This window comes from Protomyctophum parallelum (genome assembly GCF_964188405.1).
Source record: "Protomyctophum parallelum genome assembly, chromosome: 12".
Lineage (NCBI taxonomy): Eukaryota > Metazoa > Chordata > Actinopteri > Myctophiformes > Myctophidae > Protomyctophum > Protomyctophum parallelum.
This window is the reverse complement of record NC_139712.1, coordinates 28,292,945-28,320,140: the sequence shown is the minus strand read 5'-3', so window position 1 is coordinate 28,320,140 and position 27,196 is coordinate 28,292,945. Positions and strand designations below refer to the sequence as shown.

General features: G+C 45.6%; 1 protein-coding gene across 2 annotated transcripts in view; it reads left to right on the top strand.

Moving 5' to 3' along the window:
- LOC310867873 (collectin-12-like) overlaps positions 1-27,196 on the top strand; it is a gene marked incomplete at its 5' end in the record, with an annotated part of 60,019 nt that overhangs the window by 21,684 nt on the left and 11,139 nt on the right. For both annotated transcript variants that reach the window (XM_083778028.1, XM_083778027.1), the window contains 5 exons: positions 14,735-14,857; positions 22,778-22,864; positions 23,831-24,135; positions 24,607-25,345; positions 26,073-26,561. In XM_083778028.1, coding sequence (XP_083634154.1) covers positions 14,735-14,857; positions 22,778-22,864; positions 23,831-24,135; positions 24,607-25,345; positions 26,073-26,561 — 1,743 coding nt within the window. The remainder of the gene's footprint in view (positions 1-14,734; positions 14,858-22,777; positions 22,865-23,830; positions 24,136-24,606; positions 25,346-26,072; positions 26,562-27,196) is intronic.

Below are 27,196 nucleotides of genomic sequence, written 5' to 3'. Positions count from 1 at the left end.
ATATGAATTTACTCAACACTGATTGTCAATGAAGCCATCTATGAAATCTAAATAGTAGCTTAATCTGCAACTGAATTATTTTCAATATGTAGTGGGGTCCCTTCTTCATCTGTCTCTCAGCTAAGGGGTCCCCCTTGGCCTAAAAAACGTGGAAGACCCCTGGTCTAATGTACACGTGTGCATTGGCACTGCCCTCACGATTCAATTCGATTACGATTCCATCAGGTCACGATTTGATTTGATCGCATCTCGATGCATCACACTTTTCTATATTAATTTACAACATATTTTATTTAGAAATGCTGTTGTGTAATCGATCACTCTCCTGTCTCCTTGACATAAATGTCTTAACATTAAGTAAAATAAAATATAAAATGGGTACAGGCATGAATCGATTATGTCACGTTGCTGCATCGATGCAGAATCGTGCATGGCCGAATCACGATGCATTGCTGAATTGCATTATGACACACTGAAAGTAAGTGTCCCTCTGTTGGGATCCATGACCTCATCCCTCTATTGCACATAGAGGAGCCTCTACCGTTGTATGAGTGTTTTTGTGGGAATACAGTCAGAAGAGGGACTCGGTGATAGACAGACCTCCTCTGGATCAATGAAATGCCTTTTCGGTTCCGTTGTGCGTCACTTGGCTGGGCATAAAAGTCCAAAATTGACTCCGGGTTTGACTCGTCGTAGCAGATTCCTGGCTGTGGTAAAAGCTTTTGCATGTGGAAAGTCTCTGAAGATTTGGATCTGCTATTGTCCTTGTAATTTTCCTGTTGGTTGCCACTTTACGCAGTTTTTCCTTGACAGCATGGCCATAATGTACCTTCAGAATGAAAATGGCAGGTGACTCAATATCCTCGTCTCCTGACAGCTGTGTGGACTTCGTCAATTGTAGCACTTCCTTCACTCATTGTCATTGCTTGTTTTCTACCCATGTTCGCTCCCCCTCTTTTCTCAGAGAGAGAGAGAGAGAGAGACAGACAGACAGACAGACAGACAAAGCACTGCAGGCACAGAGAGAAAAAGTGCAGGATTCTTTACGCAGGATTTTTCATTCACAGTTACAGTCACAGAGCAAGGGTTCATAATATGTAACATTATCAAGCATCATATTCCAGTCCATTCATGAATGTCCATCATTGTCTTCACCAGGCTGAAGGCATAGTATGTTTTGCACTCCGTGTGTGTGTGTGTGTGTGTGTGTGTGTCTGTCCGTCCGGCTAACATTGGCTTTAAAAGTTTGCAGGATTGGCCCGTTTTGAACAAAAATCATGAAGGCAGCGTGCAATTTACGTGAAATCTTTCACAGACTTTCCTACTAGGCTGAGGAATATACCCCAACCTTTTCACATTGGCTTTTTTGCAAAACACATTGGCCAATTATAGCGCCACCAGGAGGCCACAACCTGACCTGTGCCCCGAGGGGTATTTTATCTAGTTGTTAGTGGTGTCGTCTTGTTGGGTTCTATATTCAATCTATTCTCTTGTAATCTCAAGTTATTATGAGTTAGTTTCTTCATTACACATACAGTATCTCCTCCACAAAGTGCAGGATATTCTGAACAGAACACATTCCAACTGTGTGGCAAACATATCACACAAATGAGAGACACGAGAGAAAGAGAGTGGTGAGATCGTAAGATGATCATGTTATTATTCATTCTCAAATCAAAGCCACCACAGACGTTCCCACAGTCAGAGAAGGTCATGCCTCAAATACCAGTTCTCAGTTTATTTTCCCTGCTGTTAACGTCATAGAGAAAATGTCATCTTGTTTGTTTTATTTCTGCTCTTTTTGCTAACTGGTGATATGAAGCTGTTATTTGTTTCCCTTGAAATGCTTCTGCTAGTCCCCTTCGAGGTGGGAGGTCTTTGTTGTGGTGGAGTAATTTTGATTGGCACCAGAAGCAGCCAGTAGGAGATAGATAGGACCCTGGAGGATGGAAGCAAAATGAGATGAGTTAAGATTTTGCAATAGTGTTGTCAGGCCTAGGTTCAAACTAAGCTACAAAAAGGGGTTGTCACCATATGGCCACCCTAGAGAGGACGGGAATCCCGCATTAACGTTTGGCATGAGTTTAATTACTTAAAGGTATATTCAGTGATTTCACTCAATAAACCTTAGGTTTCGTTTTTGGCTGGGACCCAAAGCCTTTCGTCCAATCAGGATAGAGAGTCAAAAACGAAACCTACGTTTTTTGACCCCCAGAGGTTAACTGGGGACAGGGAGGAACTCCTTATATGGTCAGCACACTATAGTAGAGAGGATTATCACAACAAAACAAAAAAATAAGTGATATTTGAATTAAGTGAAATCACTGAATATACCTTTAATGTAGTTAGTTTAGTGTTTTTCTCTTTTTTTTGTTGCTTTATTTCTGATAGTGACAGTGAGAGAGAGACATTCAGACCCTTATTTTTCTCAATGAACCTCAATACTATACTGACTATCCTGACTAAAAGGAAATAAAATGACAGATTCTCTTATGTGTCGAATGTCATTGAATATAACATAACCCCAATTCTATTGTGTCACCAGTTCATCGATTCACAAGTGAAATACTGTTAAATATCATCATCCAACATCCAGCTGAATGGCAGTTACGGCAGGGTCATCATGTTTTTAACCCAAAAAAAAATAGCAGACCTACAAGCTTGTAGCTTATGAGCTTGTAGATCTGCTATTTTTCAATAGCTAAAGCATAACATAATGCTTAAAACACCAAAAGGGGTTCCTGCCCAAATTTTGCCTGGTGCTTGGACTACATTTGCTACTACCTCTAGTAGCGACCGGTAGTGGACACTTCTTCAGGATTGGCTGCCTGCCAGTCAATAGGAGACTTACCCATGAAACCCATAGTCTGAACGGCATAAAACCCATACTCTGAACGCACACAACGTGAAGCCGTGAGCTGAGGCAGAGGCTGCGGCACACAAACTGATTATAGATGTTCATAAACGAGACCTTTCTGCACCTGGCAGTTATGACTGAGTCATTCTCGTTTTGATCTTTCTCTCCTTCATTTTTGCTAATGCTAATTAGCTAATGCTAATTTTGTTTCCTCCGGAGCTAGTGGCTGACTTTAGTGACTATCAAGTGACTATATCAAATTCTGAATGCTGATGTGATGGGCACGCACGCACACACGTGCGTCCTCCGAAGGACGACGGCAGTGTTTGCGGGCCTTAAGCCCCAGTGTTTTGCTTTGTAACTAAAACCCCCAAGTCACTCCATGAACCCCACATCCCCCAAGCTGAGTGGGTCCATTCCCTTCGCCTCACTCCATTGTTGATGTAGTTTTCTGGAAGGACAAGCTGTTTGTGTGAGTCTGTGCAGACCCAAACCGGGCCTCTCTAGGCATTGGGGAGAGAGCTGGTCCGCTGAGCGCCCAGAAGCACTGTGTGGGTGGATGCCGCCCGCCTGCATCTTGACGGCAGCTCATCTGAAAACCATTTCTGAGGTGTTTATATCTCGACCTTCGGCTATCCGGTGGTGTGAAGTCATTATGTTTGGGCGTGCTGCTGCCGAGTGCTGACGAGCGGGTATGTTTGGCTGGCTCAGTCCATTCCGGCACTGACTGGCACTATGCTGATACTGATACACTATACTCCCCGACTCCACTTACCTCTCTCTGAAGATGTTCATACACCCAAAAATAATATACAAAGGAAGGAGCCGGAGGTACAACGGCCCTGCCCTTATTTTAACTCACGGAAAGCAGCATTTCTAGGCCAGGTAATTTGTCAAGCAATACATCATTTTATCTCATTTTGTTGATTTTACTGTAAGTCCGGGAGTTAAATGAACACTCTTTGCAGTGTAGTTATTGCCTGCATCAGAAACGAAACTCTTCTAGGATAACTATTTTGGTAATCCTCTCTAAACCCAGTTTAAACCCCCAGATGTTTCTCTGGAGTCAAGTCAGCACAGGATCTGCTAGATTAGTGTCATTTTTTATGACGGAAAAATACCCTTTAATAAATTATAGCGCAGCGGAGCTTGACATCTGCTTAACCTGGCCTTACTTGTGGGTCTTTTATTTCTTAAAGGGAACAGCGTGTCACCAGGGCATCCTCCCAGTGATGGATTAGGAGAGCTTTTGGTTTGGAGCGCGTCTCCCCCGTTGACGTGTGGACGGATCTGGCCTTTGTCACTTGTCCCATCTTGGCAGGACAAGGGTCGAGGCTTTTTATTTATTCATTTGGTGACATCTGATTCCTGCTTTATCTCTAGCCTCTCTCAGATCTTTCTTTACCCCGATTCTGTTCCCCCCCCCCCCTGCCTCATTTCTTCATCCTTGTAGTTGCCCCTGTCTTTTCCTTTCTTCCCCCTTTCCTTATTTTCTACCCCCTTCATAACCATGAGCGTCATGGCTGCCTGTGATGATGGAAGAGGCGTATGGTTTCCATCACATGTAATAATAACGGGTATGGAGCCTTAACTCAGGCCACACATGGAGCAGAATAGACATGGTGTTGTTTTCATGAAACCAACCCCCCCCCCCCCCCCCCCCCCCACCCGGAGCTGTCCCCCATGACCCATGAACTCTGAACCCTTAAGGACACACTTCCTCTACTTCTTAGGATTATGTCATTGGCATGGTAAAGGCGCACAAAGTGAGTGCACGCCCCGGCTAGAAGAAACCTGCGTACAATATTCTCATCCCCCCAAGCTGTTACACACTCAGTAATTAGTGGGTGGGTAGCTATGCGGCCAGGACCACCGCCGTGCTGGAGAGCCTTGTGGATTGGCTGTGTCAAACATGGACGCCTAGTTTTACGGTTCATATCGATACCTCGCCAAAAGTTCACTGCAGGCCCTCGTCTCTCCCACCTGCCCTTAAAGGTATATTCAGTGATTTCACTTAATTCAAATATCACTTATTTTTTTGTTTTGTTGTGATAGTCCTCCCTACTATAGAGTGTGCTGGCCATATAAGGAGTTCCTCCCTGTCCCAAGTTAACCCCTGGGGGTCAAAAAACATTAGGTTTCGTTTTTGGCTATAGGTGGCCCAGCCTTCATCCAATCAGAATAGAGAGGAGCCTTCCGCCAATCATGATTGAGCGGGGGCGGGCCTGTTGTTGTGGCGTGTCCCCTGTAGTGCGTGCATGTGCACATCTTGTTACCGCGTGATACTGTAGGTGTCTGAATTGACCAGTTCAAAGCTTGATTTATGGCCACCACACCACCACCACACAAACGCACGCACATACTTACAAGATGCATACACAGATTACACACACAGAGCATGTAGTACATGATTCAGACCAGGCCACTTCGCTCTGTCATGCCACTGAGAAAGCGTGTGTGTGTGTGTGCGTGCGTGCGTGCAACTGTAAAAAAAGAAAGAAAGATCTTGGCTTGGGTGATGGTGTATCTGAGACCTTGTTAAACTTCTCATTTCTGTTTGAGTAATGAGGGACAGATGGCCCAAAACATCACTTCTATTCTAAAACATTTGTAAACAAGAATTAAGTACGGGTGAGTTGCGAAAATTCGATTTGACAGTTGACGGAGATTCTGTTTGGGGACCAACCGCCCATCCCCCCTCCCCCCCCTCTCTCTCTCAGGAATCGGTATAAGGTGCCAGCAATCCATTGTATGTGGGTGGCTTTGATTTACACAGTATAGTTTGTGTTGAACTCCTCTCCTCTGTCTTCAATGCCAGGGACAATCCTGTGATTGCCCTCTTGGAGGGGTCTGCACTCTGATTCCTGGAAAAACGAGCCGAGTGCTGTGTTAGGCGAGGCACCGGTCCAAAAACACAGTGTGCCTGACCTCAGCTCACAGCGCTGTGTTCTCATCCGTTACTATAGCGTCCCTACCGCTATTTACAGTAAATAGATGTGTTTGAATGAGCACACACTGAGTCGGCATTCTGTGGGTCGTTGGGAAAGAATTTCGTTCACTTTCTCATCGGCAAAAAAGGTGTACTCTGTTAGGCTGTCATCTGCAGTCTGTGTATAGTTGCTTATTTACAGGAACGAAATGCGGCATTGTCCTTGTCCCAAAAGCACGCGCACACGTGTGTGTGTGTGTGTGTGCACACACACACACACACACACACACACACACACATAAAAAACATATTTAGTGGCGGAAAAGCATCTGAAGTGTCGTCCTTTTTAGTGTGTGTGTGTGTGCGTGTGCGCGTGCGTGCGGACTTGGGGTGGTTCTTTGTTTTTAGAAGCAGAATGGATGTTGTTTTGCCGAGACCCAGTCAGAGTGTTGTTGTCGCCGTCAGCCCTGCGGTCTGTGTATGCTGGACGAAGGTTTGTTTGCTGTGGCTGCGGTCAGCGAGACGGAGCATCACTTGAGTTGACCCTGTGTTTGAGAGAGTTGACCAAAGATGACGAATCAGAGTACAGTTTAACGAGGAGCAGAGGGGCCAGGAGGAGCACTGAGATACAGTACACCGCAGCACAGACACAGCAGGCTGCTGTTTGTTACACTGTGAACAAGAAAGGCCAATGTCTGTCATAACCATTTGAACTCTCTATAGTATACTGTACCAGTGGTTCCCAAAGATGATATTTTATTTTTGCTTTCATCCAGTGGTTCTCAACCAGTGGTCTGGGGACCACCAGTGGTCCTTGGGGGGGTTTCCAGGTGGTCCCCATAGCTAAATGATGGAGAGTTGGTAACCAAATGGACCCTTATAGATCTTTCTCTTGAGAGCATAAAATGAAACCAAATGGGTTTCATTTTATGCTGTCATATTAAACATCTGCATTACTTAATTTACTAGAAATCTAGAGAATTTAAAATAATTGTTTGCATGTTTAATAGTTATTATAGGAGTTATCTCTCTAATGGTACCACATCAATACAGCATGGAATTGTGGACAAAATCACATAAAGATAACATTACATAACAAATATTATTTCGTTTTGGGTCTGCAAGGCTAAATCTCATCATATAGTCACCCGTGGCTCAAATCCTGAATAAATAATTGACCTTTATATAAAAAAGGTTGAAAACCACTCCTTTAATCCATGCCTTAGCAGGTCATTGTAAGCGTGTCAGTCATCCTACAATAAACTGAGATATCTTTTCCATGTGTCAGTGTGTATAGTGTGCAACAATGCATCTGGACATTGTTACAGCCTGGGCTTGCGTGACATTTGAGACTAGTGTGAAAGACACACTATAGTTGACTCACGCCCATCTGGACATCAGTCATGAGTGTAAACGAGCTAGTGGAGGAATGTGGACAGACGTCGTCGTGTCCAGCCAGGTGTCCCTGCTGTCCCTGATGTGAGCCTTCACAGAGAGACAGACCTGTGCTAATGAACAAACACCTTTGATGTTTTTTACTTTTAACTGCAGGATTAGTGAGAAGAGTCCAGTCCGTCCGGCATCTGTCTCTTTTCTTGTCTTGTCCTCCTTGGCTGCACATCCAGGAAGTGGCCTACTGGGGAACAAACAGTGAAGGGGTCATGACCCCTGCCATATATACGGACCCCACTGGGTGTGTGGAGACACAGGGGTCCAACAGGACACAGCTGCCTCGTCTGATGTCACTGCTTCTGGACTACTCTCTCTCTCTGTCTCTGTCTCCCTCTCTATCTACCTCTCTCTTGCAGTTCAATTCAATTCAAAAGCGCTTTATTGTCATGAGAAAACATACATTTACATTGCCAAAGTGGAACAAGACAATGAAAACAAAGCAATGTATGTACAATTAAATGGGAATGCGTATACCAAGGTAATTCGGTGTAAACAGTGCAGGGATATGCACAATGATTAGTAGTCCTGAAGGTGGTTGAATTCTGTTATACATCCTTCTCCTGTCACAACAGCTCACTTGTCTTGCTGCTTCTTTCATCTCCTTGGGTGTAAGTATGTGTTTCTGATGTCTTGGTACACAGTGTGCATGTGATTAGGAAGTGTAGCTCAGTTTTTACCTCATTTTATGTGCAGTGGGTGCACAGTCTGTCTTCTCTTGGGAGCCAAGTATGCCTTTCTCGATGGCGAGACTGCGTGTTCACTGAGTCTGTACGGTGCCATGTAGGGATGCACCGAATATTCAGCCATCGAAACTATTCGGCCGAATAATGGCAGAATGCATATGCATAGTTGGTATTCGGTTCGGTTGATTTTAGAGACGAAACTGAATAGTCAAAGAACCGGGGTTACCTTTTGTAAACTGTCGTTTTGTTGTGATGACGTGACCAAAATATAATCATGTCTTTTTCCATAATCAGGTATCTCTACAACAAAGGTATGGCCATGACAGCAATGGTACAACAACTGGTAAAAAATAAAATAAATAAATTATATATAATATTAATCTATATTCGATTTTTGGCCAACTGTTACCTATATTATTCGGTATTCGGTTTTGGCCAAGAATTTCCCATTCGTGCATCCCTAGTGCCACGCCATTATTCCGACGGACGATTTTTCCGACTGGACACATTATAACTAATCGTATCCCTAACCTCAACTCACACTAACCCTATAATAATGGAATGTCAGGGCCCAGGCGGTGGCGTAACCGTCTGGGCACCCGACTGGTAATCCAGTCGCAGTGTGCCGCGGGTTCGACTCCCGAGCCCGACACGGCCTTTACTGCATGTCTTCCCCCATCTCTCTCCCGTTTCCTGTCAGCCTACTGTCTGTCCCTTCAAAAACCAATAAAAGGCGTAAGCCGCAAAAAATATCTTAAAAAAAATAAAAAAAATAATGGAATGTCAGAATTATGAGCGGACCCCGTCTGCAGACTCTGCACATAGTCAACGTTTATTAGTTTTGGATCCGTCCACACAGGGTGAATACTTAGTTTAGACTAGTCATTGGTTAGACATGGGTTAAGGTTAATTAGGTTTAGGTGTGCTGCCCCGTGGGAGGTTAGGGTTAGGGTGAGGGTTTGAGATACAGTAGGTTGTCGATGTAAGACTAATGACTGGTCTAACCAAATGACTAGTCTAAACTAAGTACTGTCTAAACTAAGTGTGTATTCTCTGTTTAGAGCTAAATACTGTAGCATTCCATTTCTCTCTCTCTCTCTCTCTCTCTCTCTCTCTCTCTCTCTGCTCCAGAATGACCATCTGATATGGTGTAGGGAGGTCAATCCGTTGTTGTGCTGTGTCGGCCATGTTTATTTCCCAGGTGTCTTCTTGTGTTTGAGACTGCCAACCCCCGAATTATCAGTTTGTCTTCAGCAGCACAACACTGAAACACTATAACTCAACTTTTAACTGCTGTGATTAACTGGGAAAAGGGGCCTCCTGTCTGAAACGGCTCCCATCATCCTCGGATTCCTTGCACACGCAGCATCTTGGTGTGGATTCAAGCTAGCAATAGATTTACAAACTCTGTCAGTGTGTTTGGACAGCATATTTAGGCAGTGACAACTGGATGGCTTTGAACCGACGCGCCCGACACGCTCGCTTTGTTGTGGAAGTGCATGCGTGATCTGACACTTCTAAACATGTCAGTGGTCTCTTATGAATGCTCAGCAGGAAAAAAACGCAGTCCGTTCCCGTGGCGGTTTTCCCAGCGTGGTCTCTTATGACACAGACGCCCACAGTTAAAGCTGCGATCCACAGCTTGTTCTGTGTCTGTGTGAATAAAACTGCATTTTAAACAGTCGGAGTACCACAAAACTGCGGTGGTTTGGAGGTGGTCTCCCTACTCGTCAATTTAGATTAGACCAGTGGTTCTGATGGGGGGGGTTGGGGTCCCCAGAAAAATGTGTTAATTTATACAGCATCACAATCATTTTAACCACAAATAGCAGGTATGGACCGATTCCGTAACAGCCTACGTATTTCCTGTAGGCGGAGACGACACATCTGCGGTTTCTCCGCACCTCCTTCTACTACAGTGAATGGAAAAGTGACTGATGTTAGTCTGCCTCAAACGTTACTCTTTTACCTGCTTTTTACTAACGCTAACATTACAAAGATGCCCAGAACATCGGGGTGAACCTGTGTAGTTTATGGCTGCTCCAACAGTAGTGGCAACATAAAAAAAAGAAAAGAAAACGGAATGTCAAAATATCTACCACGGTGGCTGAGACCAGAGCCATATAGTAATGGTTGAGATAAGGCAGTGAAAGGTCCTGAAAGATGCATAACATCAGTCTTACCCAATACCCAATCTTTCTGTTTTAGAAACAAAAGGCTGCTGTACTTTAAACCTCATACTACTAAGCATTAAAGTATTAAGGGGGGTCTTAAGGGGGTATTTTGTTGGCAGGCGTGGATCCTTGTTAGGATGTTTTAAAGAGGCCGCTGGGGCTTCCTTAGATTGGCTAGTAGTACCGGATCTGGGGCATCATCATCATCAACCATGTGCTACATGGTGCTCTAGCAGTGAGGTTCAATGCTGTAAATCAAGGACCACTGGAGGGAAATCCAGGTGGTCCCAGCTAAATGATGGAGAGTTGGTAACCAAATGCACCCTTATTAGATCCTTAACTATTTAGAGTTAAACATCTGCCTTACTTAATTTACAAGAAGTCTACACAATTGTGTACTGTAGAACAATTGTTATTTTGATCAATGTTTGCCTGTTATGTCTCATATGCTTCCACATCAATACAGCAGCTGGAAATGTGGACAAAATCTTATCCAACGACAACACAATATTCTAAGTCTTGGGGATAAATCCCATCAAATGGTGGTCTGTGGCTCAAATGCTGTATAAATTATGGGTCTTTCATATGAAGAGGGTTAAAAACCACTGCTGTATGTACTGTAGTAATTACCTTCATGGGTCCATTTCTACACTAAATTGTTTCAGCAATCGTAGGGTAATTGTGGCGGTCGCTTATTCACGTTCCATTCAGTGCATGAGGAAGGTGTTTCTCCTTACAGCTGAGCGGTTGATGAACTCGTTGGCTCATGATACGCATGTCCAATGTCATCAGTCATCACCATATCCCTGTGACAGTTTATCAGAGCAAGGTGATTGAGTCTCGCTTGCCCCATTGTGGATCGCAAATAGGTTTTGAGTCTCTACAGCCTTGAAAATGTTTGCCAGTCTTGTGGCCTCTGGTAAAGTAGCTCTGGCGGTCTCGCCCTTCTCACTTTTTAAGAACTCCACGACATCATGAAAAGTAGACAGTGCAAGTGATCTGTGTTATTAGGTCACGAACAGTTACCGTGAAATCCCGACACACTTTAATGTTTTGGACAACATCCTGCACAACTAAATTCAGGACATGTGCAGTGAATGTAAACAGCCCGAGGCGCCGGGGGCGGGCCTACCTGGCAGCAGTGAAACAAAAGCCACCATATTAGCATTTGAATACCTGTTCTGGGAACAGGCAACCCGTAACGGTGCAGAGTTGTGTGCCTATACTTTTTTTTTTTTTATATATTTTTTATACTCATGCTTCCTTCATGCTTGAGTGTCCAAGTTGCTCCTTTACACCTGACAGAGGGGAGTTTCCCTGGTTGGACGTAGCGCGTGGAAGGAACACGTTATTCCAACCAGTTCCTTTCCCCTCCATCAGGCGCCCCGGCTGGCCAGGGGGAGGCAGTTTAGAGACCAGGATTACTGCATGTTTTTGTGAGGGTACCTACCCTAGGGAACACTAGCCTGGTTAATAAACCAGACCGAATCAGCCATTGGCAAAAATAAATTGCCTGCCGACGGATTACGGTCTGGAGAGGCTCAATTGTACGCCCATTTCCTACACCAGAGAAATGGGGCGGCCAATCGGGACACGGTATGCAATATGGGCGGGCTTTGGTACAGTGACTTTCAATGCTTGAGACCTTTGACTGACAGTAGCTCTGACCAATTGCGTCAAAGAGAAAATGTTTCAACCCGCTCCCCTGGAAATGAAATCCAAGCTGAGCCTCCCCAGACTAATATCCGTGTCCGTGCGATATTAGTCTGGTTTATTAACCAGGCTAAGGGAACACGGGGAGAACATGCAAACTCCACACAGAAAGGCCCTTTCGCCAACCCCGCCTGTGTGCCTATACGTGACAAAATGACCAGGGGGACGGAAGCAGTCAGTGGGTGCTATTTGGGTTCCTAGTGTGTCAGTGGGTGCTTCAGCTACCAAGCATTCCCGGAGTCAACGCCGGCGCGCCGCTGCACGTATTTATTATTTTGCAGGGGTGACTGATGGTTCGACTTCTTCAGTCTCTTTGTACCTACAGTATACTGTATGCTTTTTTCTTTAGTTTGCGTCCATAAATAATGTAATATATTTCGCTTAAGCCCCCTTCTCTCTCTCTCTCTCTCTCTCTCTCTCTCTCCACCCCCCCCCCCCCCTCTCTCTCTCTCTCTCCACCCCTCTCTAAACGGTCTGTTTCTTTTCTTTTTCTCTTAAGCTTTTCTACTCTCTTCTCTTCTCTCCTTTTTTTACCCTCACAAACAATGACATGCCAGAGAAAAGATGAGATATATTTTGGCACCGCGGAATCGAGACTGTCATAAATAATTCTGGTATACTTTGTCTTTATCTAAAGATGTCCTGGAATGGAGCAATGTTTGCTGAAATTTATGGGGATTTACATTGGCTTTTTTTTGGGCGACCAAAGTGAGTGCAGCTTTAACCACAAAAAGATTAACAGATCGAACAAAATTTGGCCCAAAAGTATTGGCTAAGAGCAGCAAATATGTGAGTACTTCTTGTACTCGCATTATGCTATTTCGTTGACTTCGTTCATGTACCTGATTGTAAAATAAGTTTTTATCTATTGCCAGTGATTTTGAGACTGTGAGACTCTTCGAGTATTGCTATACTTTTACTTAAGCAAAACAAAAAGTGAGTACTCTTTCCTAACAGTGGTGACTGCCCACCCGTAGCCTCATTAGCCCTCTTTCCGGTAAGCGTGAGGTGGGTCTGCTGGGTTGGCCGGGGCAGTGAGCTGTCTGTTCTGTTCCAGCTGGAGTTGGTGTTAAACTCCTGACACGCTGCACTCATTAACATCTCCCTGACTGCACATAGAACCAGTTGGGTTGTTAACCCCAGCATCCTGGGCCAAAGCTCCCAGTGCGGCCCAAACATCAGCGCTGCCTTCGGGCTGAGTAACTGATCATCAGCGGTGCATTTTTAACTGCTGTATTCCCCCCAAACGTATCAACTGCCCTTTAGCTACACGCTTTCTGAAAGCTCTGCCACCTAATAAAACCAAAGCAAAACCAGCAAAAGGCTGTGTAGGACTGTAGTCAGTTCTAGACTTGACCTGGATAATCTGATATCTGTTCCATGTAGAAGTACTTTTACTCAATGACTGTACCTAAGTATAATTTCAAGGTATTTTTTTTTACTTCACTGGAGTTTTTCCAATTTTCAATACTTTCACTTCTACTCCACTACGTCCCAGAGGCAATGATTGTACTTTTTACTCCACTATAATTATTTGAAAACTTTAGTTACTAGTTACTTTGTAGATTATTATAACTAAAAAAAAGCATTAACGACTTCCACTATACATTTCAGCCATTTGAAAACAGCCTATCTAGCCGATCTACAAGCCGATCTTCAAGCTCACAATGCGTTGTGATGCGACACATACACATTGTAAGCTTGTAGATCTGCTTTTTTCAAAATATTTTTTTTAATACATTTTATACATTCGACAAACTTCTGAAATGGGACATTCTGCATAATGAGTACTTTCTATTTTTGCGCTGGTCTCATCTCATTCCAGGTATGCATGGTGGGTTTCCTTTGTGGTAGACTTTCATGTAGAAGAGCTCTTCTCTCTTTTGGTCTTAGTCTGGCCATAGTCTCATCTGTCATCTCATTCCAGGTATACACAAAAACCAAAGACCCTCTCCCCCTCCCCCCCCCCACACACACACACACACACACTTCCTGAATTGGAAATGAAATACAGCTGTGTTCCCATCAGATCTCACCACTCATCTGTGGGGAAACATGTTCCTGGAAAGAAATATTCCTGAAAGAAAAAAAGGGAAGGTGCCATGCCCTGGAAGTGTCCCCACTGACTGGCTGGGTCTTTTATTTTTTATTTTTTTATTTGGCGAGAGCTGTGTTTTGAATCAGTTGTACCCAGCAGATATTGCAAGGAAATAAAACAAACCGTTAGGTGCAGATTCACAACCTGGACAAATTGAATTGTGTGTGTGTGTGTGTGTGTGTGTGTGTGTGTGTGTGTGTGTGTGTGTGTGTGTGTGTGTGTGTGTGTGTGTGTGTGTGTGTGTGTGTGTGTGTGTGTGTGTGTGTGTGTGTGTGTGTGTGTGTGTGTGTGTGAGTGTGTGTGTGTGCGTGTGTGCGCGTGCGATAGAGAGAGACATGAGGAAAAGAAACAGAAAAGACATTGTGTTGAGTGAAGACTGCCTCTGTGCTTCAGGAAAATAAGCATGTCGCCAAAGGTAAACAAGACCATGACGGGGGGTGGGGTGGGGGAGTTTGTTTTCGTGTCCCTTGCCCCCTTTACCACCCCCGGAGCCCTGAGGGGACTCACTGCTGCTGGGCCCTTTAATGTTAATGTGGGCTCTGGGCCTGTTTGTTCAGATGTAGAGGTCTGGAGTCACTGGAGACCTGGATAGACCCTGGTGGTCAACCACGGGCAGTATCCGCCTTACACCCTGGTTCACCAGACTAGCCGAGGCTCAATGCCCACAGGCCAGAAACCTCTTATCTCCACATTTGAACTGGTTGTGTTTTATTTTATTTTATTAACGCCCTACTTGATCATCATACTACAGCGTCACACAAGAGCATCAAAAGAAGCAGGTTAATATGGGTCAATTAAATAGCTAAATTGTTTCCATCTTTTCCACAGGAATCCAGGAAGGCACGCAGTGCACCAAGTGTAAGAATGAGTGGGCACTGAAGACCTCCATATCCCTGCTGTACGGGCTGTGTACGCTGCTCACCATTGCTGTTGCTGTACTCGGGTACAAAGGTATAGAGCTTATTTTTTCACATTTTTTTCATGTCTGCTAAGCAGCAAGCTATTTATGCTTTGATGATTTCCATTTATATTAGGATACATTTGCACGACTGTAAAGATGAAACGGAAGTGGAGAGGAGGCTTCACTTCCGCTTCCGTACTCCAGACTGTATGACGGAAGCATACATACAGCAAAATTGCAAGAGGCCACAGTCTGGCCACGCGAGACTATACTTGTACAGTAACAGAATGTATCTTTTTTAATACTTTTACTCCACCACTGCATTTCTTTTCATATAAACTGACTTGCATATATTGAAGCTGTGGAGTTCACTTCAGTTCGTTGACCCCCTACTATACACAGCACAAATGTACAATTTTCTGAATGTCTCAAGTACCTCACTTAAACGCTATAGAAAGAAGGGTGGCAGTTTTTTCACTACACTGTGGGAGAGGTCCAAGGACTTCTAACATTACTCAACATCACCTCGATGAGGCAACATCATTTAAAACGTTCCACGCAATTTGAACCACTTGTTGAGAGAGTGGGAGTCCAAGCATTTCGCCGGGGTCTCCACGGCCTGCCAGGAAATAAGAACACACCGCTTTTTTTCACGGCCCCTCAATTCTGTTTGTACTGGAGCTCTGTGTGGTTGTGTGTGCGTGCCGTGCGTGTGCGTGCGTGCTACAAAGGGTGTTCGAAATAAGAAAATTACAGAGAGTGAGTGATTGCATTTATCCCTCAAGTGCCCCCTTCTGCCTGCCCAAGCACAACATGAATGGTGTTATGCAATGCCTCGTTGTTGTTAATCAAGGTCAAAAGGATCAAGAAATGGAAATTATGAGCTGTCCATGCATCCGACAGCAAACCTACCAGCTACCATACTAACTGTAACAACAATATCCACACTAGTTCAGCTTAGCACAAGATACTTTTAGGTGTACAGTCAACCACTCTTTACATTTATGTGCACTTAGCGCAACTTGTCCCCTGTTTCCTACTACTACTTTGTCTATGCATGTAGCCCCCCCCCCCGACTCCTCTGAATACTGGACTTTTACTTGTACAGAGTGTTTCTACATTGCAGTATTGGTACTTTTAATTAAGTAAACTAATTTGAGTACTTTCCCCACCACTGCCTACTCTACCCCCAGAGCCTTCTGTGAGTTTATTTTACGAACACCCCTAAAGCTCTCACCTCCGGGAAGGGAATGGTGGATCTGAACTTCCTGGTTGGCTAGTTCACGTTTTTTCCAGGTCAGGAAATGGTCCCGCCGTCGTCGTTCTGAACCCAGGGATGAACTCTTGAATGTTCCTGCTGTAATTTGTGATAAACACTCCCATATGCGACCATACCATATATTTATACACATGTTCCCCCTCCCCAGATTTTCATCGAATGAAAGTGGCAAAGTACATAGCATGTTGAGTTGGGTTATCTGCAAACCTCGGCTACATTAAGAGTGATGTCCCTTACGGCTGCACTCTGGACTGTGTCGATGCCTCTTGTTCAGCGCTGCGTGTTTTCTCTGCAGGCCATAATGAAACCCAGATGAGCGAGGAGTGAACTCAGTGCAACTCTTGCAGAACCCACTGAAAATTGGGATTTTAACTGGCGGTGAAGAGCTGGCCTGTCTGGGGAACCACAGCTCAGCCCCGAACGTGCTCTCAGATGATCCAGATGGTTATGTAGTGAGAGCCAATGTGCTCCGTTCACTTAACGTGCACATCGCTCTCTGTCCCACTGTCACTTAACCTACAACATCCTCTGTGTGTCTCTTTTGGCTTTGAAGCGTGGCTTCCCTTTGGAAACCTTTAATCAAAGTCAAAGTCAAAATCATACGATTTGTCACACACGTTAAAGCAGTGAAATTTGATCTCTGCATTTGACCCATCTCTTGGAGCGGTGAGCCGCAGCCAAGGAGTGGTGAGCACTCGGGAATCATTTGATTAGTTGATTTAACCCCCCCCAATCCAACCCATTGATGCTGAGTGCCAAGCAGAGAGGCATTGGGTCCCATTTTTACAGTCTTTGGTTTGACCCGGCCGGCGATCGAACCCCCTACCTCCCAGTTTCAGGGCAGGAACTGCATCTTTTCTTTTTTTATTATTTTTTAGTAGTCTAGAGTGACAGGGCAACAGGGAGAAATATGCTGCACGCAACAAAGGTCGTCGACTCGTCAGTCTCGGGAATCGAACCCACGACTCGCTGTCATGCTACATTGATATGATATGATATAGTACTTTATTGTCAGTTCACACTGAAATTAGTCTTGCAACCCAGCAGCCATGTATGCAGAACACATATACACACATTTGACATAGCAGAAAGAACAAAACAATATTACATACATAAAGACATGAAGACAAGAGCAATGTACAGTACAGTACCACTTAGATTACCCCATGGCTACAACTCCTAATTAAACCTCAAAGTTGACTGGCGGACAAAGGACCTCTTTAGTCTGACCTACATTAGAACCTATTATGTGGTATGCGCCTTAACCACTGGTCAATTGGCTTCCCATCTTAATGGAACAACAACCTCTCTATCTTACTGTCTTACTTATAGATTACTATTTATATGCATTTTGATATTGTGTTGTCCTATATTGCTTACTGTAAATCGCTCTGGATTAAGAGTGTCTGCTAAATGCCTTAATTGTATATTCTCATCAGCTGGACAGTCATGGACACTGTCCTTTCTCATTCATGTTGAGAAAAGTGATTAACAGATGCTGAAGAGTGTAATGGAGAGGGTAAGGGAGGCCCCCCGCGGGTCACACACATGGACCACGGTCAGGGAGAGAAGGATGAGGCTGGCCGGGAGCCACTGCGTCAGGCTTCGGTCTGCCATCCAGAACCGGAGGAACCAGATCCAACATCGAGGCACCGGAATTGGTTCCATCACATTTGGAAACCGTTTCCAGAACCGGTTTTATCACACTTTATCAGAGCTGGTTATTGTCACTTCACACTTCACACACTTCAACTTTTTAATTTCATGGACCACCATAACTAACTTACAGACCTGTAAGGGTTCATTTGATCCCAGACTCGGACAATTAAAGCCATTTTATTCACATGGTGCAGGAAAAAAGAGTGACAAGTTGTCACTTTGTATTGACATCGAAACAATTTACAATTTAGGAATTTAGCAGACACTGGTAATCCAGAGCGATTTACAGTAAGCAAGACATCAAATACATAAAAAATAGTCAAGAACCTGGAATACGGTATCTACGGTAATGAAACTATGCGTAGACACTATAGAGTGCTATGTCTTCTACACTATTTAAGTTACCTAAGTTGAGCCTATGCATACGCCTGTAAGGTCGTCGAGGCTAGGGCAAGTGCTATGGGCTAAGATGGGGCGGCAGTGGCTCAGGTAGAGTGACCGGATGGGAACCGCAAGGTTCTCAGTTCAAACCTGTGCTCCCCCAGAGTTAGTGTCAAAGTGTCCTTGAGCAAGACACTGAACCCCTAATTGCTCCTGATGTGCAGGTTGGTGCCTTGCATGGTTTCCTCCGGCATTGGTGTGTGCATGTGTGTGTGTGAATGGGTGAATGTACTGCACAATCTCTGTAAAGCGCCTTGGATAAAGGCGCTATATAAATGCACTATTTACCATTTAAGATGGAGTCTGAAGAGGTTGGTTTTCAGACTACGGTGGAAGATTGGGAGTGAGTCTGCAGTTCTGATTGCTTTATTGTCAGTTTGCACTGAAATTTGTTTTGCGACCCAGCGGCCTTGTATGCAACATATATATATACACATTTGACATAACACAGGACAAAAAAATAAAATAAAATACAGTTACATACATAGAAGCACAAGGGCAGAGAGCAATGTCCACTGCTCAGTCTAGTCCTGATGGACAAAAGACCTCTTCAGTCTGAAACACCATATCTCTGGAACACCATATCTCCTTCCTGAAGGCAGCAACCTTCAGGTTCACTGACCTGAATTTGGCTTGAGGCGCAGTGGAACGGTTCCACTAGAACCCCTGTCCATTTGGTTCCATTCGTACACTCTCAGAGATACACCCCTGTAAGTGTCCATTTGGTCCAATGTTAGCGTTCCCTTAAATATAACGTCTGGGTTTCCGAGGCTAGCATTCCCTTGACAAGGTTAGGAAATTAATCTATACTAATTGTCTCTCTTTCTTTGAATTTAAACTGATGATGAAACTATATATATAAAGGACACCTTAGTATCTGCATCCATGCTTTCATACACTGCATGAGTGTCCATTAGAGACACAATGTGCCATAGGTGTATGGTTTGGTCTGTGGACTGTGGATCTTTTGTAGTGGTGGAATGTTTTTGTCTGGTGTCTGTCTACAAATTAGTCTACACATAGTTTCCTATGTGGAACGTTTCCTCTACGGCTGGCCATGTGCTCTTGCAACCAGAACTATGTAGTTAAGTGATCACATATTATTTTTTATTGTTTGCTTTCCTTATTTTTATTTTTTGTCTAGACATTGTGGGTGTGTGCACGTGTGTTTACCCACACAGTGTGTGTCCACAACGGTGAACAAAATAAATAAGCAGCATGTTGGTTGAAATTACATTTGTTTTTCCCATGCTCAAGATTCCACAAACAACTGGATTAGGAGGCCATTTTTTTTTCCAGTAGAATTTTACGACCTTTCTATTTCAGATCTGCATTATACTGCAGTCGAAGAATGGGTGGGTATTCATTGTTGTCTTGAAGTCTCGTTTCCTGCACTGCACACAGAATGTCAAGGCCTGTTCCGCAACCTTTGGACTTGACACAATGTTTGTCAACTTGGACACTCATTTCCAGGTTTGGTTTAGGTAATTTGCGCTTACTTCTGTAACTCTGTGTTTAGTATATATGCTCTGTGTCTAGGTCCTATGTTAATTTGTTAATTTCCCAGTTCCCAGTGTGCATCTTATTTTGTAGTAATTTTCAAGCCTTCTCTCTGCCCCCAGTTTGAGTTCTTGTTTATCTTTGTCATACCTGTTGGTTATTAACCTTTTTGAGTTGAACCTCGCCTGGCTGCTCGTTCTGCATAGGTCCTGCTTCACACACAGGAATTGAACATGTTACAAAGCTTTCTCTCCGCATGTGGTAACATTTAGTTCAACGTGCCATGCATGTAACTTCATCCATGCCCAGTGATTTCTAAAAGATAGTCGGACTTGTTGTCAAATGACTTTGACCGGCTCTCACTTAAAGCAAGTCCTTCCTGATTTAAATGTCATGCTACTATAAGTCAAGTAGGTTTATAATGCTTGTGTGGATCAAACAAGTCCTTCTTCGCAAACTTTTTGCATGATTACAGGCTTAACACACATGCAAATCATTAATGCTTGTTATTAACGTTTGGGGTTTGCTGATATTTCATTTTTCCCGTTTTGTTTGTTGACAGTGAGAAGTCTGCTCTGATTTTTGTGATTGTTTTGGATCTTGTCTTTCATTTCCCCTCTTGTTTCTATTCTTTCTTGTGTCTATTGCTAATTGCTAGTTAGTATCAAGTTAAATTGACTTTAAATCGAAATCAGACCAGCCTCTCCTCTTTTGTTGAAATCTCACGAACGTTTGACCTACTCACCAATACAAAGATGGGTTGTGACAATAGAAAGACTACTTTCCTTAGTGGACGCACTCTGAGCCCCCCACCACACGTATAAATGGTACTTTTAGGCCAAAAAGGGATTTTGTTTCCACCGGGAAAAAAAATACTTTTAGTTACTCCGCTGTGCTCTCTACCGATATTGCCCAGAGAACTGCCTCATAGAGAATATTTTTCCTCCGGTGAAAAAAAAATCCCTTTCTGGCCAAAAAGTACCGTTTACACGTGTGGTGGGGGGCTCAGAGTGCGTCCACTAAGGAAAGTAGTCTTTCTATTGACACAACCCATCTTTGTATTGGTGAGTACTGTAGGTCAAACGTTTGTGAGATTTCCACAAAAGAGGAGAGGCTGGTCTGATTTGAGATTTAAAACTGATAGTCCCATAGCCTTACTGCAGGGCAGAATCGAAGCAGTAGAAGGCTATGGACCAGAGCTAACTGAAACCTATTCTCATTTTAAAGGACCTATAACATAAAATTCAACTTTTTCAATTTCTTTTGTGTTTTTGGTGCTCCCATATGTGTTTTCTATCCCCACAAATAACCAATTTTGAACAATCAGGCTTTCATATCATATTGGTGCTTTAATGGAAATTGCTCTCAGGAACAGCTCAACTGATTTTGGTCTCATCGTGATGTCATCAATGTCACCCCACTTTGTATAATTCCTCCTCTTCTTCAGTCTTCAGTTCCAAATTTGCATTTCCACTTTGTTTAAAATGTCCACCATTGTTGATTTTACAAGCTGGCATGGAATGGAAACAAGCCTGGTTTTATCTAGCATCAGTATTATAATGACTAAAATATTAAATAATCTGCATATCAGCACCCCCACCACCTCAGGACATTGTGGTACTGCAGCTAAAACTGCTTTCAAAGTCCAGAAAGAAATGACAAGGACTGGTTATATCAGAGTGGTGATTGAGGATCAAACCATTAGAAATAACTTTGAGGGACATAGACAATATGATATTAAATATTAAAAGCGGTTTTAAAATGCATGTTATTTGCGCTTTAATGGACTCTAGTGCAGCAGGACCACCGTGGAACATTCCGACAAATCTTCAGTTGGTGTGGGGTCATTGCAAAGCAACTGAAAGATTTTTGGATTGTATGATATGTGAAATCTTAACTCATACGATCGAAAGGTTTAATGTTATTATGCTTCTGGGGGTTTGTGATCTCAAACTTTGTGTCATGCTTGCGCAGGTGGTAAGGAGCAGAGTTACACCGCCAAACCTATTGCAATATCATTGCAATAAATAGTAAATGGTTACTACTTACTCCTGAGCTGAAATATCTAACTGAACTTCAGTTGATGTGGGGTGCAGAGTAGCAGAACAGAACATTCAGACAGATCACAGTTCATTCTCCCAAGAAGTAAAACTTTGACTGGATGAGGGGGTAATAGTACTCGGCACGGCGACTCACTTGTCGCTTATCGTGGCTCAAGTCTGCTTTAAACGACGCGATCTCCGTCACTTCATTAGCGGCCCCCCCTTTTACATATTGGGTTTCAGAAAGGCGCTTCCGAGGTAATTCGTGCGGAAATGCGCTAGTCAAACGTTCCAGTCAAACGTTTGACGTTGGGTGCTGCAGAGCAGAGGTTACTCTGGTACTCTGTGGTTACTGGTGGTGAAGGATGTGTCCTATCCCCCTGGCAGAGCTCATGGCGCTGGTAGTGGTGGCGGTGGTGGTAATGGCATCATTCTCTGGAATCCCAGACACATTCCAGAGGAAATGAAGGGTCCCGTGGCCCGTGGGGGTGTGCAGAGCCTCCTTGCCACAGCACTGGCCCTCCCTCGGGGTTGTCTTTGATCCCCTATTTACCGAAGACCCCCCCCCCCCCTTGGGTCACTTCCTGTCCCCCGGGCCTGACCACTGTCTCCTCATCTGCTCCTTCTATCCCTGTACAGCCTGGATCTTTGTCACTGACCACCCACTTCTACACTGAAGCACAATGCTTTACTGTATGATCTCTTGCCATCTTTCTTTCTTTCTTTCGTTCTTTTGTTCTTTCTTTCTTTCCTTCTTTCCTTCTTTCTTTCTTTCTTGTTGCCCAACTTTCCGGGTTTGTGCACATACATTGAAGACAAATGTGAGGACGCAAATTGTTATTACATCCCCAGCTGATTTAAAAAAGCGCATTATAGGTCATCTTTCAGTGACGTTCATTGGTCTCCTCTCTGATCCCTTTCATACAGTATATGCTGTCTCTGGTTGCAGGCTATTCTCTCCTCGACATATGTCTGTTAATAATGGAGACGATGTGAAGTTGAGACTAACTTTAACCGTCTCGTTTTGTGCTTTGTGTTTTTTGCAACAGTGGTGCAAAGAGTTGACAATGTCACCGAAGGGATGGCAAACTACGGAGGGAAGATAGTCACTGTCGAGTCGCACTTGAAAAAGCTTGGTATGATTTACACAACATAGATGTCATTTGATTTGACTATATTGCTTTTTTCTCCTGTCTAAGGTGGTTATTAAAATCAAGACTAGAATTAAAATGAGATTAGAAATAAAATGTTTTTCCTCCTCCGCGTCATCAGTGCCCATACCCGAAGGCAGGGTTGGCGAAAGGGCCTTTCTGTGTGGAGTTTGCATGTTCTCCCCGTGTCCCCTAGGGTAGGTACCCTCACAAAAACATGCAGTAATCCTGGTCTCTAAACTGCCTCCCCCTGGCCAGCCGGGGCGCCTGATGGAGGGGAAAGGAACTGGTTGGAATAACGTGTTCCTTCCACGCGCTACGTCCAACCAGGGAAACTCCCCCCTGTCAGGTGTAAAGGAGCAACTTGGACACTCAGGCATGAAGGAAGCATGAGTTAAGTCTGTTGCTCTCGACAGGTCGGCGGAGGGTGTGTAGAGCCCAGGATCACATTAGATGATTGACACAGGGGTGAAAAATGGGTTACAAAATCGTGGGATAAAAAATATATTAACAAGAAAAAGAAATAAAATGTTTATTTACCTCTATTCCCAACAGATAAATACCTGTATATCATAAAGACAACCACCATTTGATGAGATGTAGCCTTGCAGAACCAAAACTAAACTATATTTTGTTATTGTTGGATTAGATTTTGTCCACAATTCCATGCTGTATTGATGTGGTACCATAGGAAAGATAACAGGCAAACATGGAGCTCTAATTGTGTAGACTTCTAAATTAAGTAATGCAGATGTTTAACAATAATTTTACTCTTGAGAATGTTTCATTTTACACTCTCAAGAGTTAAAGGTCCATTTGGTTACCAACTCTCCCATCATTTAGCTGGGGACCACCTGGAACCCCCTTCGAGGACCACCGGTGGTTCCCAGAACCGCTAGTTTTGAGAACCACTGCCGTAATATTACAGCAAATGTGTGTGTGTGTGTTCAGATGACCAAACGGGGCAGAGGTCGGAGAACGCCACCACGGAGATCCAGGTGTTCAAGAGCAACATGCGGGCGCTGCAGCGGCAGCTGTCCGAGGTGGCGGAGCGCAGCAGCAGCAACCGCGCCGCCCTGAACCAGCTGCGCAGCGCCGGCACGGACCTCCAGAGCAGCCAGGGCTCCATCCAGGGCCTGCTGAATGCCAACCAGGCCACGCTGGGCGCCGTCAACGGCACGCTGCGCTCCTACGGCAGCAACATGGAGGGCCTGCAGGACGACACGGCCCGGCTGCAGACGGAGCTGCAGGCGCAGGTGAGCGGCGTAGAAGATTCCGTCGACTGAAACTGTGGCGACAAAATGTCCGTCGCCTGCCGTTTCACTGACGGAAACTAATTAAAAACTAGGATGTCTTAAAGGTACGACTAAATATACGGACAATTTCGTCAACAAATAAAAACTAGGTTAAATGTTGGGGGAGGGACTCGTGGAGAAGAGATCCAGTAGAACTAAAATATTTTTGTTATGTTTGGTGCGCTCTGAATTCAGCATGCAACACAAAGTGTAAAATCTGCCATTAAGACACCATCAAGGCCTGCCAAAATATTTTTTGGACGACAAAATCAACTGTAGATTTGGTCGACTAAAACCGTATGATATTTAGTCGACTAAACCGAAAACATTTCAGATGACTAAAATGAGTCTAAAACTTTTTTTATTCAGTTTTATTCAAAAGACTATGACTAAAACTAAATCAAAACGTGCCGTCCAAACCCAACCCTGCAGGTGAAGCTCCAGAATGCAGCCCTGCTCAGCATCGGCAGCCTGAACCTCACGCAGGCCCAGCAGCGGGGCCTCATCGCCATCTTGCAGCGCTCGGTGGACGACACCAGCCAGGCCATCCAGAAGATCCGTAACGACTTCCAGGGACTGGAGCAGACATCGCGGCAGATGCGCTCCGACACCCAGTGGCTCCACGACAAGGTGGAGAACCTGCAGGCGGTCGCGGCCAACGCCTCAGCGCTCGCCAAGCTCAACAACGACAGCCTGGACGACATGGGCTCGCAGCTGGCCTCGCTGGCCGGCCAGCTGCAGAACGCCAGCGGCGTCGCGGAGCTCCACGACCAGAGCCTGCAGGAGCTCGCCGAGCAGCGGCGGAGCCACGACAACCTCACGGCCGGCCGCTTCGAGAGCCTGGAGCTGCGTCTGGAGGAGTCGGAGCGGAGTGTGGACCGTGTGACGGGCAACATCAGCTTCACCACGCAGCTGCTGGGCGCCATCAACCTCAACCTGAACGACCTGCGCACGTGCGCCGAGACGGTCGGCCGCCACTCGGAGTTCCTGCTGAACCTCAACAACAGCGTGGCGGACGCGGGGACGGACGCCGCGGCGCAGCGCGCCCAGCAGGAGGAGCTGTCGGCGCGCCTGGACAAGGAGGTCACCAGCCTCTCCATCGTAATGGAGGAGATGAAGATGGTGGACTCGAAGCACTCGCAGCTGATTACCAACTTCACTATTCTGCAAGGTAAGAAGCATACTGTGTATAGACCATATTCACACGGCGGTCATGTTGGCATTTTGCCACCCTGCCATGGCAAGATGGCCACCATGTGAGTATGGTCTATACTAGTGACTCCTGGTGCTTGGGTGGAGCAGGGGTAAAGTTCCTGTCCACCACTGCAGAGTCTAGGAGGGGGTTCGGTATACCAACCCAATCAATAGGCTCCGTGCACATACGCCATTTTGGAAAATAACTTCCGGGCCTCTTCTGACTTCCCTCACAGGTGTTACCGATGATACTAATGAAGGCTCTGAGCCTGTTCCATTCTGGTCAAACAAAGTCAGGGTGCTCGCTGGAAACACTGCTACACCAGTGGGTCTCAAAGTGTCCTTGTGGGTGGGTTTCAAATGTCCCCGTAAAGGTGTGTAACTCTGAGAGTTCCATTTGTTTTACACTCTCAGAGTTATGGGGGTCCTTGAAATTTAAACATTTGAGAAGTGAGAACCACTGTACACTAAATGGAACAGAGCGTCATACTGTATATCGTCTCTGTCGGGTGGAAAATGTCCAAAACTTCAAGCTTGTAGATCTGCTGCTTTTGAGTGATGCTGTAGTATGATCAAGTATGGGGCATTAATTTACAAAAACAAATATGGAGATAAGCGCTTACTGCCCGACAGCGACGATAATTATGATACTTAAATGATCTTGTCACTTTTTTCTTTTCACTTTACGCGTTTTCATGTTTTAGGTCCGCCTGGTCTCAGGGGCCCTCGAGGGGACAAAGGACCCCAGGGACTCATCGGTCAAACTGGACAGAAGGGGGAGAAAGGGGACAAGGGCGGGCCCGGGCTGCCAGGACTCAGAGGAGAAAAGGGAGCTCTGGGTCCCCCGGGCGGGACGGGGCTAAAAGGCCAGCCGGGCTCCCGGGGCGGCCCCGGATCCAAGGGCTCCCGAGGGTCAGGGGGCAGGGCGGGCCCCCCCGGTTCCAAAGGAGAGCCAGGCACAGCCGGGCTGCCCGGGAGGGATGGACAGTCCGGCCCTCAGGGCGCACAGGGCCCGTCAGGCGCCCGAGGACCGTTGGGTCCCGCCGGCGAGCTGGGGCCGAGGGGGCCCCTGGGGCCCGTGGGGGCGCCCGGACCACCCGGACTACCGGGGATCCCTGCCCGACCGCCGCCGCTGCCCCTGGGTCCCGTGTCTCTTCAAAGCCAGCCCCCCGCCCCCACACTGTCGGCGCCAGGTGAGCCCTGCCCCCCTCCTTCATCCTCATTCACATAGGCTAATTACTGTTACATGATATTTTCTGTAATTCACTGCTGACGTTTTTCCTTTTTCTGCTTTTGTACATGAAATCTCAGCAAGGGCAGAATCCATTTCTTCCGACCGACGGTCGGTCGCTTTAGCACCGTCGCGACGCACCGTCGAACGGTCCTATTTCGGTCCGTCGGTCCGTCGTTCCGTCGGTCGGTCGGTCTGTGGCTCCGTTGCTCCGTCGCTCCGTCGGTCCGTCGGTCCGTGGCTCCGTCGCTCCGTCGCTCCGTCGGTCGGTCCGTTTTTGCGTCGCGACGGACCGACCGACGGAGGTTTAGGGTGGATGGATTCTGCCCTTGCTGCCCAAATGGTAACTCTGTCATTTCTCTACCGTTTTGGACGGGGGTGGGCTCTTTGGAATCGTGTGGCCCCCCTGGAGGTTTCTATGGGGGTCTCGAGGTTCGGGGACCCCTGGGGACCCCCAGGGACCCCCAAATGGTAATGTCACCTGTGGACACTAACTGTAATTGTCTCGCTGTCTCGCTGCTGCGCTGCGCCGCACAGACAGCAGCTTGTGTGTAACATGTGCGTTCGTGCCGTGTTGCTGGTATATTATTATTATTA